The sequence below is a fragment of the Melanostigma gelatinosum genome, assembly GCF_949748355.1.
Source record: "Melanostigma gelatinosum genome assembly, chromosome: 16".
Taxonomy (NCBI): domain Eukaryota; kingdom Metazoa; phylum Chordata; class Actinopteri; order Perciformes; family Zoarcidae; genus Melanostigma; species Melanostigma gelatinosum.
This window is the reverse complement of record NC_136649.1, coordinates 21,835,062-21,850,721: the sequence shown is the minus strand read 5'-3', so window position 1 is coordinate 21,850,721 and position 15,660 is coordinate 21,835,062. Positions and strand designations below refer to the sequence as shown.

General features: G+C 42.6%; 1 protein-coding gene across 1 annotated transcript; it reads right to left on the bottom strand.

The window, feature by feature from the left end:
* Positions 1-11,569: 11,569 nt before the first annotated feature.
* Positions 11,570-15,470, bottom strand: snapc1b (small nuclear RNA activating complex, polypeptide 1b). Its single transcript, XM_079286439.1, has 10 exons — positions 15,238-15,470; positions 14,490-14,649; positions 14,254-14,394; positions 13,587-13,691; positions 13,359-13,514; positions 13,154-13,207; positions 12,999-13,061; positions 12,743-12,881; positions 12,444-12,515; positions 11,570-12,133 (listed from the first exon to the last, which is right to left on the bottom strand). The coding sequence occupies exons 1-10, from the start codon at positions 15,366-15,368 to the stop codon at positions 12,090-12,092; spliced, it is 1,065 nt and encodes a 354-aa protein (XP_079142565.1). The 5' UTR covers positions 15,369-15,470; the 3' UTR covers positions 11,570-12,089.
* Positions 15,471-15,660: the final 190 nt, after the last annotated feature.

Sequence of the window (15,660 nt, the reverse complement as noted above, 5' to 3'; positions counted from 1 at the left end):
ACCTCTGGTTCTGGGCCATCCTTGGCTCCGGGACCACAACCCACAGATAGACTGGGCAGGAAACAGAATCATCGGGTGGAGCCCTAGATGTCTTTCGAGGTGCCTCAAGTCCGGAAGAAGCTCCAACAGTTCCTGGGGTTTGCAAACTTCTACCGCCGGTTCAATCGGAACTACAGTCAGACGGCGTCACCCCTAACCAAACTCACCACCTCTAAGGTGGATTTTTCCTGGTCCTCCGAGGCCAACCGAGCGTTTAACATCCTCAAGGAACGATTCACCTCAGCCCCCATCCTAGTGCAGCCAGATGAGAGCCGCCAGTTCGTGGTCGAGGTGGACGCCTCCGACACCGGAGTAGGCGCAGTATTGTCTCAGTGCTCAACCACTGACTCTAAGCTCCGCCCGTGTGCTTTTTTCTCTCGCCGCCTTTCCCCGGCCGAGCGTAACTATGACGTGGGCAACCGGGAGTTACTGGCCGTCAAGCTGGCTCTGGAGGAGTGGAGACATTGGTTGGAAGAGTCAGTCCACCCGTTCATTGTATGGACCGACCACCGAAATCTGGAATACATCCATTCTGCCCGGCGACTGAACTCCCGCCAAGCCCGCTGGGCTCTGTTCTTTGCCCGTTTCCACTTCACCATCACCTTCCGCCCAGCGAGTAAGAACATCAAGCCCGACGCTCTCGCTCGTCAGTTTTCCCCAGACGGAGCTGACCCAGCGCTAGACACAATTGTTCCACCCGCCTGTGTCCTAGGGGTCCTCACCTGGGCGATAGAGTCTGCAGTGCGGGAGGCTCAGCAGACCCAGCCAGACCCAGGAGGTGGTCCTCCAGGGCGCCTGTTCGTTCCCCTTTCTGTCCGTTCCCGGGTCCTACAATGGGCTCATGACTCCCGTCTCTCCGGCCACCCTGGGATAAGACGTACAATCAACTGGCTCCGGCGCTCCTTCTGGTGGCCATCTTTGGACAATGACACCCGCGCTTACGTCTTAGCCTGTACCACCTGTGCGCGCAACAAGGCCTCGCACAGACCCCCTGTCGGACTATTACGACCTCTGCCGGTTCCCCACAGGCCTTGGTCGCATATGGCATTGGACTTTGTCACCGGATTTCCCCCCTCCGAGAGCAACACGGTCATCCTGACCATCGTGGACCGGTTTTCCAAGGCGGCTCACTTTATTCCCCTTCCCAAGCTCCCGTCGGCCCGCGAGACCGCAGACTTGTTGGTTCAACATGTCTTTAGACTCCACGGCATCCCTATGGATATTGTTTCTGATCGGGGTCCTCAGTTCTCCTCCCAAGTTTGGAAGGCGTTCTGCCGCAGCCTCGGTGCCACTGCTAGCCTCTCCTCCGGCTTTCACCCCCAGACCAATGGGCAGACCGAGAGGCTGAACCAGGAGATAGAAGCCATGCTCCGATGTGTAGCGGCGGCAAAGCCATCTTCCTGGAGTCGTCACTTGGCCTGGATAGAGTACGCACACAACAGCCATACCTCCACGGTATCAGGTCTCTCCCCCTTCGAGGCCTCCATTGGCTACCAACCTCCCCTTCTACCCAGCCAAGAGGTCGAGATTTCCGTCCCGTCTGTCCAAATCAACCAGCGCCGATGCAGAAGAGTCTGGAGAGAGACTCGTGCTGCCCATCTCCGTTCTTCCGAACAAAACAAGCATCTGGCTGATCGCCGCCGCACACCCGCCCCCACCTGTCTTCCCGGCCAACAGGTCTGGCTTTCCACCAAGGACATACCCCTACGCACTGAATCCAAGAAGTTCTCTCCCAGATTCATTGGCCCGTTCCCCATTGTCTCCGTTATCAACCCGGTCACGGTCAAGCTCAAGCTCCCGCAATCCATGAGGATCCACCCTGTTTTCTATGTGTCTCTGCTCAAGCCCGTTCACTCCAGTCCTCTGAACCGTCCAGCCAAACCCCCGAAGGCGGTCCGGTTTACACGGTCAACCGTCTCCTGGATGTCCGCCGACGAGGTAGGGGTTACCAATACCTCGTGGATTGGGAGGGGTATGGTGTGGAGGAACGATGCTGGGTTCCTCGCTCCCGGATTATGGATCCAGAGCTACTCCGCACATACCATCGCCTGCACCCCGATAAGCCTGGCGGGAGGCTCCCGTTGAGGGGGGGGTACTGTGAGGATTTATGTCGATCTCTGCTGTGTTTCCCTCAGTAGTGTCCTCCTAAGAGTCCCGCCCACTGCCGCGCCTCTCTCCGTAGGCACAGCTGTGCCTCATCTCCAGTGATCGCCTCCAGCTGACATAAATACTCCTGTCACTCTCAACCCAGTTGTCAGTCCGTCTGTTTTACCTACCTGGTATTCCGACCCGTGAGTAGTCCATTTGTTACTCTCTGAAGATCTGAAACTAACGTTGCCTCTCGTTTTTTCGACCTGCCTGCCGTACAGTGTCGAGCCTCGGGTTTTCACCTGTACGAGGAAGCCTTCCAGTTCGTTCCGCGGAGATCAACTGTTTAGTCTTGGCGTTCCTGTGTCGAGCCTCTGGTGTCACACAGACAATCCAGCCTGTCTGCCAGCCACGGACGCGGACCGGCCACTTCCCGGCTAAAATCCGCAGGATTAGCCACTTTCCGGCTTGGAACCGGCCGCAGGCGTGAAGACGCCTCCTATTGACTTTGTCCATTTCCTGTTTTTTCCCTTGACTGAGAGAAATAAACAAACCTTGGTTTTGAAATCGAACTTTGCTGTCTGAGTCTGCATTTGGGTCCGTGAAACACCCCACATCATAACAGAATCTTATAAATAATCCCAGCGGAAGGTGAGTCGTGTTGTCGGCCCAGCAGGAGATCAGCTGATTATTGATGAAACAGTTTGTCGAACGTGTTAAAGTCAAATTATGAAGAATGAACGTACAAATGAGGATTAAGGAGGCGATGTGACCCAGAAGTCAATATGAGAGGCATCGGATCGGAGCTAATCAGACGAGAGAAATCTCACAACACCGCTAATCCGACAGCGACACGGTAGTGAAAAGGTTGTTTGTGTGTGTGAATACTAAATCTCCTGATTACTATGCAGCTGCTGACTTTTCCACCCCGGCTTTGAAGTGAGGAGCTCCAGAGGAGAGAAGAGAGCACTTTGATGTGAGGAGGAGGAGGAGGAGGAGGAGAAGAAGACGACGAAGGCCACGTTGTTACCGCTCATTAAGAAAAGATCCCGAAGAGGATGAACACGGAGCTTTGTGGTGCTTTTTCCTCTTTCTTCTTTTTCTAGCGAGGAATAAAACGGAGCTCCTGCTGTTTCTTTCAGGTCGTCGTAAGGTCACTCACTAATGTGGGTAATTAGTTTTAGGGCTGTGTGTGTGTGTGCGTGTCCTTATTTACAACAACACACAGCTGAACGCTACGTCCTCAGTATTCAGATCATTTACTGAAGTAAAAGTATCAAGTATCAGTCTATCAGTATACTTTGAAAGTACAAATACGTATGTAAACTTGCATAATCAGTTTTAAATCACTTCTTAACACCCATATTTACATACAGGCTTTTATGTGACGTCGTCTTTTTACTGTATTATTTTATTATTATTATTATTTAATTATTTTTATTATAATTTTTTTTATTGAATTTATTACATTCTTTTTGTACATATATTTGTATATACTATTTGTGTTTCTTAGTTTGTTCTTATCATATGGATTGATGTTATTATTTCATCTCTTTTACTGTCTCATCTTTCTGTTGTTTTTATTTCTTTACTTCGTCCGTCAAAGCACAAAGTAAACTCTGTTTTTAAGGTGCTGTATAAATAAAGTTATTATTGAGCCTCCTCTGTGGCTCCTAAAGATGATGAACATGGTGATGTCATCATCATCATCATCAGGACCGATCTGAGATGTTAAATCACTGCGGAAATTCAATTGTCAGTCATTAAACGTGTTTATTAAAGAAACCACCATCTACTATACGAGAAACAGTATAGATACATAGGTCAGAGTATTCCTCTGTAGTAATAAATCCATGCTTTTATTTTGACGGTGTTCCTCCTCTCTGTTCTGTCCTCACTGAACGCTTCTCGTGTGTCTGTGGGTGTGAAAAACAAAAGCTTCTCCAAAACAATGACGTTCAGACGGAGGTTTGACATGAAAGAAGGCCGACTTCAGCATTTATTACTGCTTCTACATGAATTTATCCAAATGTTGAGTTGTTATTGACCTGATCTGCAGCGTTTTACAGATGACATCAACAGTAACTACGATAAGGTGTTGGACGGGGTGGAGGTCAAAACTTTAAGTTTAAATCCTTTTTAAATGCATGTTTAAAATCATTTCCTCAGTGTTTCTACGTCAATATAGAAACACAGGACTCTTGATGATGTCATGACCCTAAAGGTTTACGTTAAGACCACCAGCTTTTATTATTTCAACATTGTAAACATGAGATTATGGTCTCAATCTCTAGTTTCAAGTCTTCTTCAATACAGCATGATGTTCATTTAGTACATTATGGTCCATTTAGAGTCACACAGACCATAAAGCAGGGGATGCTTTAGGGGCGGGGCTACACTGTGATTGACAGGTCTGTACCAGAGACGTATACGGCGTCTCTACGTCACTCCTCCTCAGTCTAGATGTGGTCACTTCCTATTCACTGGTTGCAAAAAAACAAGATGGTGACGACCATTGGTTTGTTTCATGTCCACAAACCAATGGGTGACATCACCATGACTATGTCCACTTCGATCCTCTATGATCTCCAGAGCCGTCATGTGACGTTCACTGGCTGTTGTTGTTCTCAGCACTGGAGGTCAGATCAACCCAGAGACGTCAGCACATGGTGTTTTTCAGTCTGAGTCAAACCCACTGACCACCAGGCAGACGCACCTGAACAACATAGTTTCCCTGGAAACAGCCCAGTGGCTCTATTAAGGTATAATGAGTTTGTCTTTTCCCACCCACATGTAAGAGGGCCTCATGTTACCATGGCGCCGTCCGGCTGCTCGTCCCGATTGGCCGAGAGGACGACGGCGTCTCAGGGTTGAGATGAAGAGACGATTGAATAAGAAGAAGTCAAGAGGAGAGGAGCTCAAAGTAGAAAACGAGGCATCTGAAGTCACTCACATCCACAGAACACACGTCCTGAACACTCGACTCCGTCCACATTACGCTTCTTTTAGCAAGAAAACAATGTAAGCCACACATCTGTAAAGTCTCAAACTGAACAATTCTGCAGAACGATCGTTGGTCTCATCTATTCTCGCCTAAAAGCGCTTCAGAACTGCATGATTGTATTTCACCAGAGACCTTCCACCATTCTGGACTCAGAAGTCTGTGACTGCCGCCGCAAATGTCAGCAGTTTTAAGTTTGATAAAAGACAATATAAGATAAAATAGTACAATACAAAATTACGTTACGATTTTATTTATCCCGAGGGATATTGTTGTGCAGCAGCTGCAGAGTAAGAAAGAGTGGAACATATAAAACATATCAAATATGACTTATATATATTGGTTTGAGTTAAAGTTAAACACAGTTTATTGTCATCATTATACTTTATATTGTTATACTTACAATAATAATTGATATTATTAAATATAATATGTATACTTATTATTATTTATATACATTATTTATACTTATAATAATTATAATTACTATTATTATAAGTATTATTTACAATACTTTTACTCTTTGAAAAAACATATTTATATTATATTTGATCTTTACTTACTGTCATTACATTACCGTACATTACAGTCATTTAGCAGACGCTTTTATCCAAAGCGACTTACAATTCAGATTCATGATTGATAATAAATATAACAACATCATGATAATAAAATCCTGCTTTATTACAATTTTCGTTGTCAGTTTGAGGAATAATTTCATGACTCCTACAGTATTTAGTAGTTCTCCTAAACGTCCATTATTCTGTTTAAAATCTGCCACAAATATTGATCATCAGAGCCAGAAAACTAAGCTTTACAACACTGATGCTGAGGCGCCACCTGCTGGTTACAGGCTGCATGTCGCCGCTACAACAGCAACACTTATTTATGTATTTCACCTTTAGGTTTTAACGTCCAATCGAAGGTAAACGTGATCCTCTTGGTCCATCGCACGTCTAAACTAAAGCAATATTGTTATGGATCTAAATATGAAAGAGTATATTTCATAAAACCTGAACGCTCTTCTTCTTCTGCTGATCTCTCTCACAAAATAGACTGAACTTAATAAAGGTTATAACAACAACATTTTGGGACGAGCAAGACAGATTTAGATTTAGTTTTTTCAAACAGCATGTTTTGACTTTAAACTTATCAACGAAAGACTTTCAGGATTAAAAGATGTCGTGACTTTTTTTTCGAGAATAAGATGATTATTTGTGTGTTCATGAGACAAACATTACATTCATTATTTAAGTTATATAAATGAGTAGGACCATCGTGTTCTTCTCCTTTACAGACAAATAATATCAATAATTGTTGGTTATTCTTGTTTTATCAGTATTTGTAAAAATAAATAAATCTCTCTAATCTGATCTAAAACGAGCACTGACATGACGAGGGCCCTTGTTGTTGTTGTTATTTGCCAGAGGTCACAGGTCAACAGGGAACCATTCATTTAAACTTAACAATGCACTTTGTAAGCTCATCTATTTGTTTCTACTCCACTACATTTCAGAAATATTGTAGTTTTTACTTCTCTACATTTATCTGACAGCTTTACAGATTATGATTTCTGAACAAAAAAACACCAATTATTTTGGGCTCTGATTAATTCTGACACTATTTTCACAAAACAATCGATTGATTAATGGAGACAATTATCAAAATGAGCTCCAGCTCAACAAGATAATCGTATAATCCTGCTTTGACATGAATGCATCAGTGATAATAATCTGACAGCAGAACATTCACAGTTTGAATACTTTCTACATTACAGTGGTGCTTTTACTCAAGTAAAGGATCTCATTCATTAAATACGATGCAACATATTGGAACAAGCGTCAGCGTCTCTGCATCGACTCTCCGTCCATCAACAACAGAAAGTAGAATAAAATAGAAAGACAGCAGGGGAAACAATCACGAGATGAGAAACTTGGCTCAACCATCATCATCATCTAGTTTTTCAGGAATAAGACGGTCAAATCAAAACTCACTCTCTCCATGATTCTCTTTAGTTCCTTCTTCACTGGACATGTCTTCACCTCCTCCTTCCTTTCTGTCTTCTCCCCAAAAACAAGAGGAGAAACTTCACCTCTCTGTCCTCGTCGTCCTCTCTGTGAAATCTGACCCGCGTCCCGTATGAACCGTCAATCAGCGCCGCTTTCCTGCCTCCCAGAGGGCGAGGCGGACCCGTCTTCCTGAACACCACCAAGACACAACAAGCGAGAGGAAGCGCTGCAGAACACGACAACAAAGACCAGCGGGCTGATTATTAAAGCCTCCTCAGGCAAACCTGGTCCCTGTGGACTAAAGTGGTAGTGTCTCTGAGCACCAGACTCCCTTTAGAAAACCTCTCATGTTACTGCAGCAGGGTCTGACAGTCTGCCCCTCTCAGTCCTGGGTCTGGTTCTCCCGCGCCTCCCTTCTCTCCAGCGGGTCCAGCAATACGTCCTGGGTCTCCAGCAGCGTGGTGTCGGCTCCCAGAGAAGAGAAGCTCTGCTCCTGGAGGAGGAGGAGGAGGAGGAGGAGGAGGAGGAGGAGGAGGAGGAGGAGGAGGAGGAGGAGGAGGAGGAGGAGGAGACGCTGCTGCTGCTGCTGCCGGGAGCTGAACTCTGCTCCTCCCTCCGGAGCTCCGGATCTGGGTCTGTCCATGGTGGACCGGTCTCTGCTGGAGGATCTGGGTCTGTCCACGGTGGACCGGTCTCTGCTGGAGGGGATCTGGGTCTGTCGGTGGACCGGTCTCTGCTGGAGTCTGAGCTGAAGGAGTTTCTGGTGAACCTGCATGAGTTCATCTGGTTTCACCAGAATCCGACCCGGTGGCTCCGATGACGAGCATCAAGAATAACTCTATAGAAACAGACCATCTTCTCTCTGATGGTCTCTTTACTGATGGAGGTCCGATAGAGGATCAGGACTACACTGAGACTGGTTCATATAGAGGATCAGGACTACACTGAGACTGGTTCATATAGAGGATCAGGACTACACTGAGACTGGTTCATATAGAGGATCAGGACTACACTGAGACTGGTTCATATAGAGGATCAGGACTACACTGAGACTGGTTCAGGACCAGGTAAAAGTTCCTCACAGTACATTTTAAAGTGGCTGTAAAGGTTTTAGTGTTTGCCAGCTTGTTGTGGAGTTATATCGCCCCCTAGTGGACAGTTGTGACATGATTAACTTCACCCACTGTAAGTTTAACTCAACCAAATGTAACATCTTCCCCTCTGAGAAATCTCTCTGTGCCTGCAGAGCAAAGAGAAAGTGTCTGGAACTGACCGATATGAGTCCGGTTTCCCATCAACATCCCCAGTGCTCAAACAAACGGGAACAAACACGGATTCAATTTCCTGTCAGCAGCAATAAATATAACCCACGAGTCCCGACTGAGAGCTGCTCGATCAGAGAGCCATGAATTAGACATGGAAGCAGTCTGTAAGTAGGCCACAATAACCAGAACCGGCATGACGCACATGGCCGACTGCTTCCTACTGTTTAATGGAGCGCTTCGATGCCACTTTGAATCCCGACAACACTCATCACACATGTAGAGAGGGAGGTTATGTTCACCTGTTATATAAGTCACATCAAACTGTGTATGACATTTTGTGGGAAACCTGGTGTTCACTTTTGGGACTAATATTCATCATCAAGTGATCACTGGATTCTCACGGATAATGAGAGCAAATATGTGGCGTCAAATTCTACTTTGGTGAACTTCGACACGTGAATGTACACCTCTGACCTCGCAACACGTTACCCTCCTCTGTACGAATACTGATCCAGAAAACTGTCCTGGTTAGTAGACGGTTATGAGATCAGAGTCTCTAAAAACGTTTCATGAATAAACGATTAACTCATTCTGCATTTAGCACGTTCCCCGCCGACACATTTGGAATGTTTAACTGTGAAATGGTCTATTATGGGATGTTATGAACATTGCAGCTATATCTTCAGTCTTGGTTTCAGGTAGATTGTCACACTATTTAATAATGTGTAATAACACATGCATGAAAGGACGAGTAGAACGGAAACATTAGAGCTGAAAGAAGAAGTCGATCTATTAGTTGTAACAGAAAATATCTATGAATCAATCATGTAAGTCATACATCAAGTAAATAAATGCTGATTATGTGTTCTTACATTTGACGATTTGCTTGCTTTTGTCATTTTACAACATTGTGAATAGAATATCTTCATTTTTTAAAATATTATACAACCAAAATAAGTATTTAAAAAAAATCACTATCCTGAACAAAAAAAAGGAAATGATTCGATAAATAAATAATTGTTAGTTGCAGCTCTAAATAAATCTGTAAAGGTTCATTGAATATCCAGATGGTACAATGTATGAGGACAAATTGATTGAAATCACTGGACTGGAGTTTAAATTAAAGACTTAAAGATCTGAAAGGCATTTTAAAGTTCTTTCATTTTTTATCAAATGTAAAAATGACATTTCTGCTGAGATTACTATTTAATTCACATTTTTAATTATTATTTTTATATTAACTGTAAGCAGCAGCTTAATGTTGCGGCTGCAGCTCGAGGTGAAGATAATTACTTTGTATTCATTTGGTAGTTTAATCAACAACGATGCAACATACTTTATGTAAAATCTCAATCTGTAAAGTAACCACCCACTATCTGCATTTGTCACAAAGTATTTTTTTTAAATCTGAAATGCAGTCGAAGAATAAATTCGATGGAAATACTTGAGTCAAGTAAAAGCATCTCAAAATGATACATGCATCTATTTACACTACAATTATTAGATTATGTGAAGTATAACATCACAGCAGAATTAATAATAACAACAAAACACGCAGTAAAGGTACCACAGGCTCTCTGTAGGCCTGCGTTATAAAACAGCACACTACGACAACACATTAAAATCATACTGTGTCGTCATAACCACTCTGATGATTTACATAAACAATCCAAACCTGGAATATTTTATAATTTAAAATGAGGTAGAAAAATACGGCTTCCGTGAATTGGCCATGATGAAGCCATCAACTCTCCAGTGAGTACAACACCACACAGGAACAAATACTGCAGCAATATTACAAGTATGTCTTTGTTTAGAGGCTGATAAAGGCCCGAACAATAATGTGGATAAAACGCAGGGAAAACGACAGTATTTGGTGAAAAGATAGTGAATTGGCCTACGCAACCTGCCGCGATCAGTCAGCCAGACAAAAAGAAACAAGAGGATAGAGGCTGAAAAAAACAGCATCCATGCATCCTCCGGCATTGACACATTAAACCAACACTAGAGGCGCCCGCAGGGTGAGGAAGACGGCCGTACTTACTGTCCGAGGCCATGGCTGCGGCTGTTTCCCCGTCAGACTACCAGCGGAACCGAGGCAGCAGCATCCCGCACGCTCTTCATCCTCCAGACCCGCAAAGATCTGCAGCCACACAGCGGTGAACCGTGACGCCTTCAGGTGCTGTCGGAAACATCCACACTCAACGGGGTTTCTACGCATTTGGTAATTTAAACCTTGTCATTACTATCCCCCCCCCCCCTGTAACATTAGAGTTCTGTCCTAAAGTCACGAAATAATTTGCTTAAATTCATCCAATTTCGGAAAGAATAGGAGAACATTTACCTTTCACACATTTAGCCCATGGTCCATTTGAGCTGTGCATCCATCAGTGCTGCCCTGCAATGACAAAAAAAATAAAAACACGAAATAACGCTATATATCTATTTACAAATGAGTTAAGACCAAAGCTGACTCATTTGAAAAACATCAAATCCAAATGTAACGTATGGTGGAAAAGAAAACAGCTAAAAACAAAAGCTAAATGCTGCAAACTAACGTTAGCTGGTTTCCACGGCTAGCTTTAGCTAATTAAGCTACATTTAGTTACATGAAACAATAAATGTCAAAAAAAATCAATAAGAGATGTACATTTTAATTAACTAACGCTTTGTCATCTTTCCTAAATAAGTAGTAATGTTTTCTAAATACAGTCATAGGGACTGGTTTGTTAAAAGAGATTAACAAATCAGCTAGGCTAACCTAGGCTTAAGTTTAGCTTGTAAACTAGCTAGGCCGCTTAGCTTATGAGAGCTTTTGACTCTAGTGGAAATAACGATTTATCATAGTTACGGTACTTTTAAATGACATATTTAAATGCATGAAATAACAAATGAATACATGATAATTAACAATTAATTTCAAGGGAATTGTTAAAAATGCTGGACGCTGTTTTTAGGTCTTATCTGAGGTCTATGTCTGTTTTTCTGTCACAATATAAAGTCGTGTTGTAAAATGAACAGTTGTATCACACTTACCAAACTAAAAAGCAAAATCAGGGACATCCACACACCTTTAGCTTTTCAATATGAAATATACACAAATAATTTAGTCTGAATCAAATGTCACACAAGGAGATGTGACAGAAATAGATTTTCTTTTTTAAAACAATAGCTTTTATATAAAATGATTTAAACTTCATGAAAGCTGCAGAACAGAAATCCAGTTTGAACTTTTTTTCACAGAAGAAGCTGAACAGAGAGATGAACTTTGGAAAATGTTATAGTTAAACACACTACTAAACTTTGTGCATAAGTTAGTAGACACAACCGACAGCTTTCTTCACTGTAATAGGTTAAAAGGTATCCGACTAAGAGACAAGTTCAGGGTACATTTTCAACAAGTGATGGCTGTAAAATTGCAAAAAGAAAACTTGTTGGTGTTTACATTTTACAAAATGCTGCATTCAATAAGAACAAGAAGTTAGAACAATATTCTTTCTTAAGTTAAAGTCACATAAAGACTGCTCATTAAAAAAACAATGTAAAAGACTTTAAAATGTAAAAAACAAGATTCACGTTTTCCATGATACAGAACATTTAAGATTAATGACAATCATCTATTTCAACACTTTAAAACATTAAACCGTCGCTGTATCAAGATGCAGGTTGACTTCTGAACGGTCTTCATCACCACTTGAATCTTTTTACCGGGTTTTGTTTTCTTGAATGGACTAAAAAAAGAAAAGAGTCATGACAGGAAATAAATATCAACGTTTGAACATTACAAAATAAGATATTTACAGTAAAATATGGTGGATGCTGAGTTGGCATTCAGAGAAAAAGTCATATGAGCTGAGAAAGATTCATCCTGGTAAATGTTCAATTGCCAAAGAAATAGATATATGGACATGACATTTGGGACAGACATTCAAGGTCCATGCAAACGTGGCATATTAGCACGTTAAGAGACCGCTGTGGACCAGAAAACAGTGCTCAAACAACTGTAGTAAGTGTAAAAGTAAAAGTTTTTAGGTTGTGTACCTTTAGGAGCAACGTCCACTGTGGTGAGACACTTGATCTGAGTCATCTCCCCGGCTTCTTTCCACGAGTCACCTGACGAGAAGAGAGTTGCAGTACGTGAGGAATATTTAATAATACAGGAATATTTTAATAAAATCATACTTCACTCACAACATTTCAAACAAAAAAGCAAAAAACAGAACTCAACCTCTTTGTCTGATTTGCTTTCAGATGGGTGTAAACTATTCTTATTTCCTTTTATTTCATCTCTTCTTCTCTTAACTTTGAGAGATGAAGAGGAGGTTGCAGGAGGGATTTACCTGAGATGTGAAGGTTCTCATAGGTTCTGGCTTTGAGTGACGGTTTATTTGTTCTGGAGTAACGTGACGAGTGGGAGGGTCCGGCCACGTTACTCGTGAAATCCACCTCCACCTGACGATGGCGCCGTGACTTGGAGGCCTGAGAGACGCACGGATACGTACATTTCATATGTTTGCATCTTGAAGACGTTTAGCATAAAACATATTTTCAAGAAATCTTACATATTTAAAGAAACTCTAACATGGAAACACAGACCTCTGTTGCCTCTCCGTATGCCTTTGACTTGATGGAGGCGAGGAGCTGAGCTCTTTTGGAGCACTGAGAACACAAAACGGCCAGTCAGTCAACAGCGCCACCCTCTGGACAAAGTTATTATTACAGCTGAAGGACTTGAATGAAGTGTAACTCACCTCCTGCTGAGATGACACCCCCTCACCGCTGTCTTCACCTTCACCAGGACCACTCTGACGAGACAAAACGTCACATCAAGAGTAGAAAAAAGTACATAATGTAATAATCGTAAAACAATTTAAAAGCATTAAAATAACCACATCATCTCTTGTAGTTTCCAAACGGTGAGTGTCATTTTAACAAACACCTGAAGAGAAGTCTTACCTTCCTTTGCTGCCACTTGTAGAAATCCACCACAGTGCTGCGTAGCTGTGGGACCAGGTCTTTACGGATCAGGTTGATGGAAGAATCCGCCGGCTCCGACTCCGAAGAGACAGAAGTCTTCAGCTTCCCGTAGAGCTCATCGATGTTGGACAATTCCTGCAAACACAACACGCTTAACTTAATACTTTTAATAATGTACTTTGTGTTTGAGTCGAGCTCTCTGCTCACCTCCAGCAGCTCGATGTTGATGAGCTCCTGTGGACGAGACGGTCGCTCCATGAACTCCTCACACAGCGCCAAGTTCTCCACGTTCCTCTTCTTATTGAAGGCAAGCTGGCAGGAGAGGAAGAGGAGGAAGAAAGAAAGAAAGAAAGGAGAAGCACAAAGAGGAGAAGAAGTGAATTTGCAAGCTAAATGACGAGTCTTTGCACGGCACGGAGGATGATGATGATGACGGTGCTGTAATTTATCGATGCAATGTACACGTGTTTTTAAAAATACTTTGCGAACTGTTCCTCATAATGAACGAGATTTTATTTAAAGGTTTTCTGAATCAGTTATTTTGATTTCCAGAGTATGATTTTAGAGGGTAAACAATGTTCAGAGGAAGGCTGTGATATGAAATAATAGTCTAATAAAATAATGACTCAACTGTCGAAACTTTTGTCTTTCAGATTTTTTGCGCGTAAAATAATTTCTTAGAATAACTGTGGACATATCAATCAGACATGTCTGCTATTCATCCTGAATACACAAATGTAATGGGCTGGAGGATCCCACTCTGGGTCATAACTCTACTTGTTTAAAAGGCAACATTTCTCCATTCAATGATATTGAGGGTTTAAAATGAATATCCAATGTGAACGTGTGTGTTGATGTCCGGAAGGCTGCTCACCATCGTGGGCATGGCAGTGAAGCTGAAAGCTTTGTGCAACATCAGCTGTCGGAGGATGTAAACGGCGTCGTGGTGCTGAGCATTGACGGCGTCCTTCTCAAGCTTCATCACGTCCTCCCAGTCCTTCAGCGCCAGCCGGATCTGCAGCCAGAAACACAACAAGAGCGTCACGTCACATGTGATTCAAATGAATGTATGGCCGACCCTCTGGAGAGACCGTGTGCTGTGTTCCTGACCTGCTCTCGGGGCGAGGTGATCTGACATTCATACAAGCTGTGCAGCAGGTACAGTCCTCCCACTCTGATCTGGAAGCTGTACGGAGGCAAGAAGAAGATGTAGGCGGTGTCCAGGATCAGACGGCAGAACTCTCGCTGCTCTCTGTGGTTCACAGTGCCGCTGCAAAACAACAACATGTGACACACTGTGTTGAATGAGGAAAATGTCCAATCAAATCACACTCTGTCATTACTGATGAAAATATGTAGAAGCTGCAACGTTAGTTATAACACATTAATGCCTCAATAATTATAATCCAAAATATAATACAGATATGATCCTGAAACGGGCCATTCTGCATAATGAGTACTTTTACTTTAAGTATTTTAAGATGCTAATACGTTTGTACTTACTTGAATTTAGGACTTTTAGTTAAAACTGAGTATTTCTGCCATTTTTTTGCTGTATGTATGTAACGTTATATATGTACATATATATATATATATATATATATATATATGTACACATATACATATATACATATACACATATATATATATATATATATCGGAAGCTTGTGAATATCACCAAGTGATCAATAAAGTTTCCTGAGTTGCAGTAGAGCAGAAGTAGAAGCTACCAGAAAATGGAAATACACAAGTAAAGTACAAATACCACGAAATTGTGCTCAAGTACAGTACTTAAACAATGAAATGCACCACTGCTTATATTAGAACATAAGGTGATATATATTATTGGTAAACCTACTAGAAAATCTGTGAGAACTCCATTTCTCTCCATATTTTGGAGAAAACCTGGAAGCGGACGGACTCGGATCCCTGGAAGCGGCTCAGCAGCTCCACGCAGTCCGACTTCACGTGCTTCCTACAGAAGTCCATCCCACGTGCTTCAACCGGCGACCGTTAAAACGAATTAAAAAGTACTAAAAACGAATAAACGAACGGACACATCCATGATGTAAACAAGACACACGATTTAAAAACGACCGTCGACGGTTTAGTGCGTCATCAGTACCCGACGTCTTCGCCTGCCCTCGTGATGCGTTCATGATGCCTTCGTGATGCCTTCAGTGACCGTCGGGAAGTAAAACCATTTTATACATGTACGGTATTCTTTTATCATATACACACGCACACTCACAGTCATACACGTTGTTCAAGTTTTTAATAA

What these genes read in the sequence shown, in the direction of transcription:
- snapc1b (XM_079286439.1), bottom strand. Translation starts at nt 15,368, where the DNA reads ATGGACTTCTGTAGGAAGCACGTGAAGTCGGACTGCGTGGAGCTGCTG. An exon ending in TCACCTCGCCCCGAGAGCAG is followed by an intron (nt 14,395 to 14,489) that starts GTCAGGAACACA and finishes TTCTGGCTGCAG; the next exon opens with ATCCGGCTGGCGCTGAAGGA. An exon ending in TCACTGCCATGCCCACGATG is followed by an intron (nt 13,692 to 14,253) that starts GTGAGCAGCCTT and finishes CTCTCCTGCCAG; the next exon opens with CTTGCCTTCAATAAGAAGAG.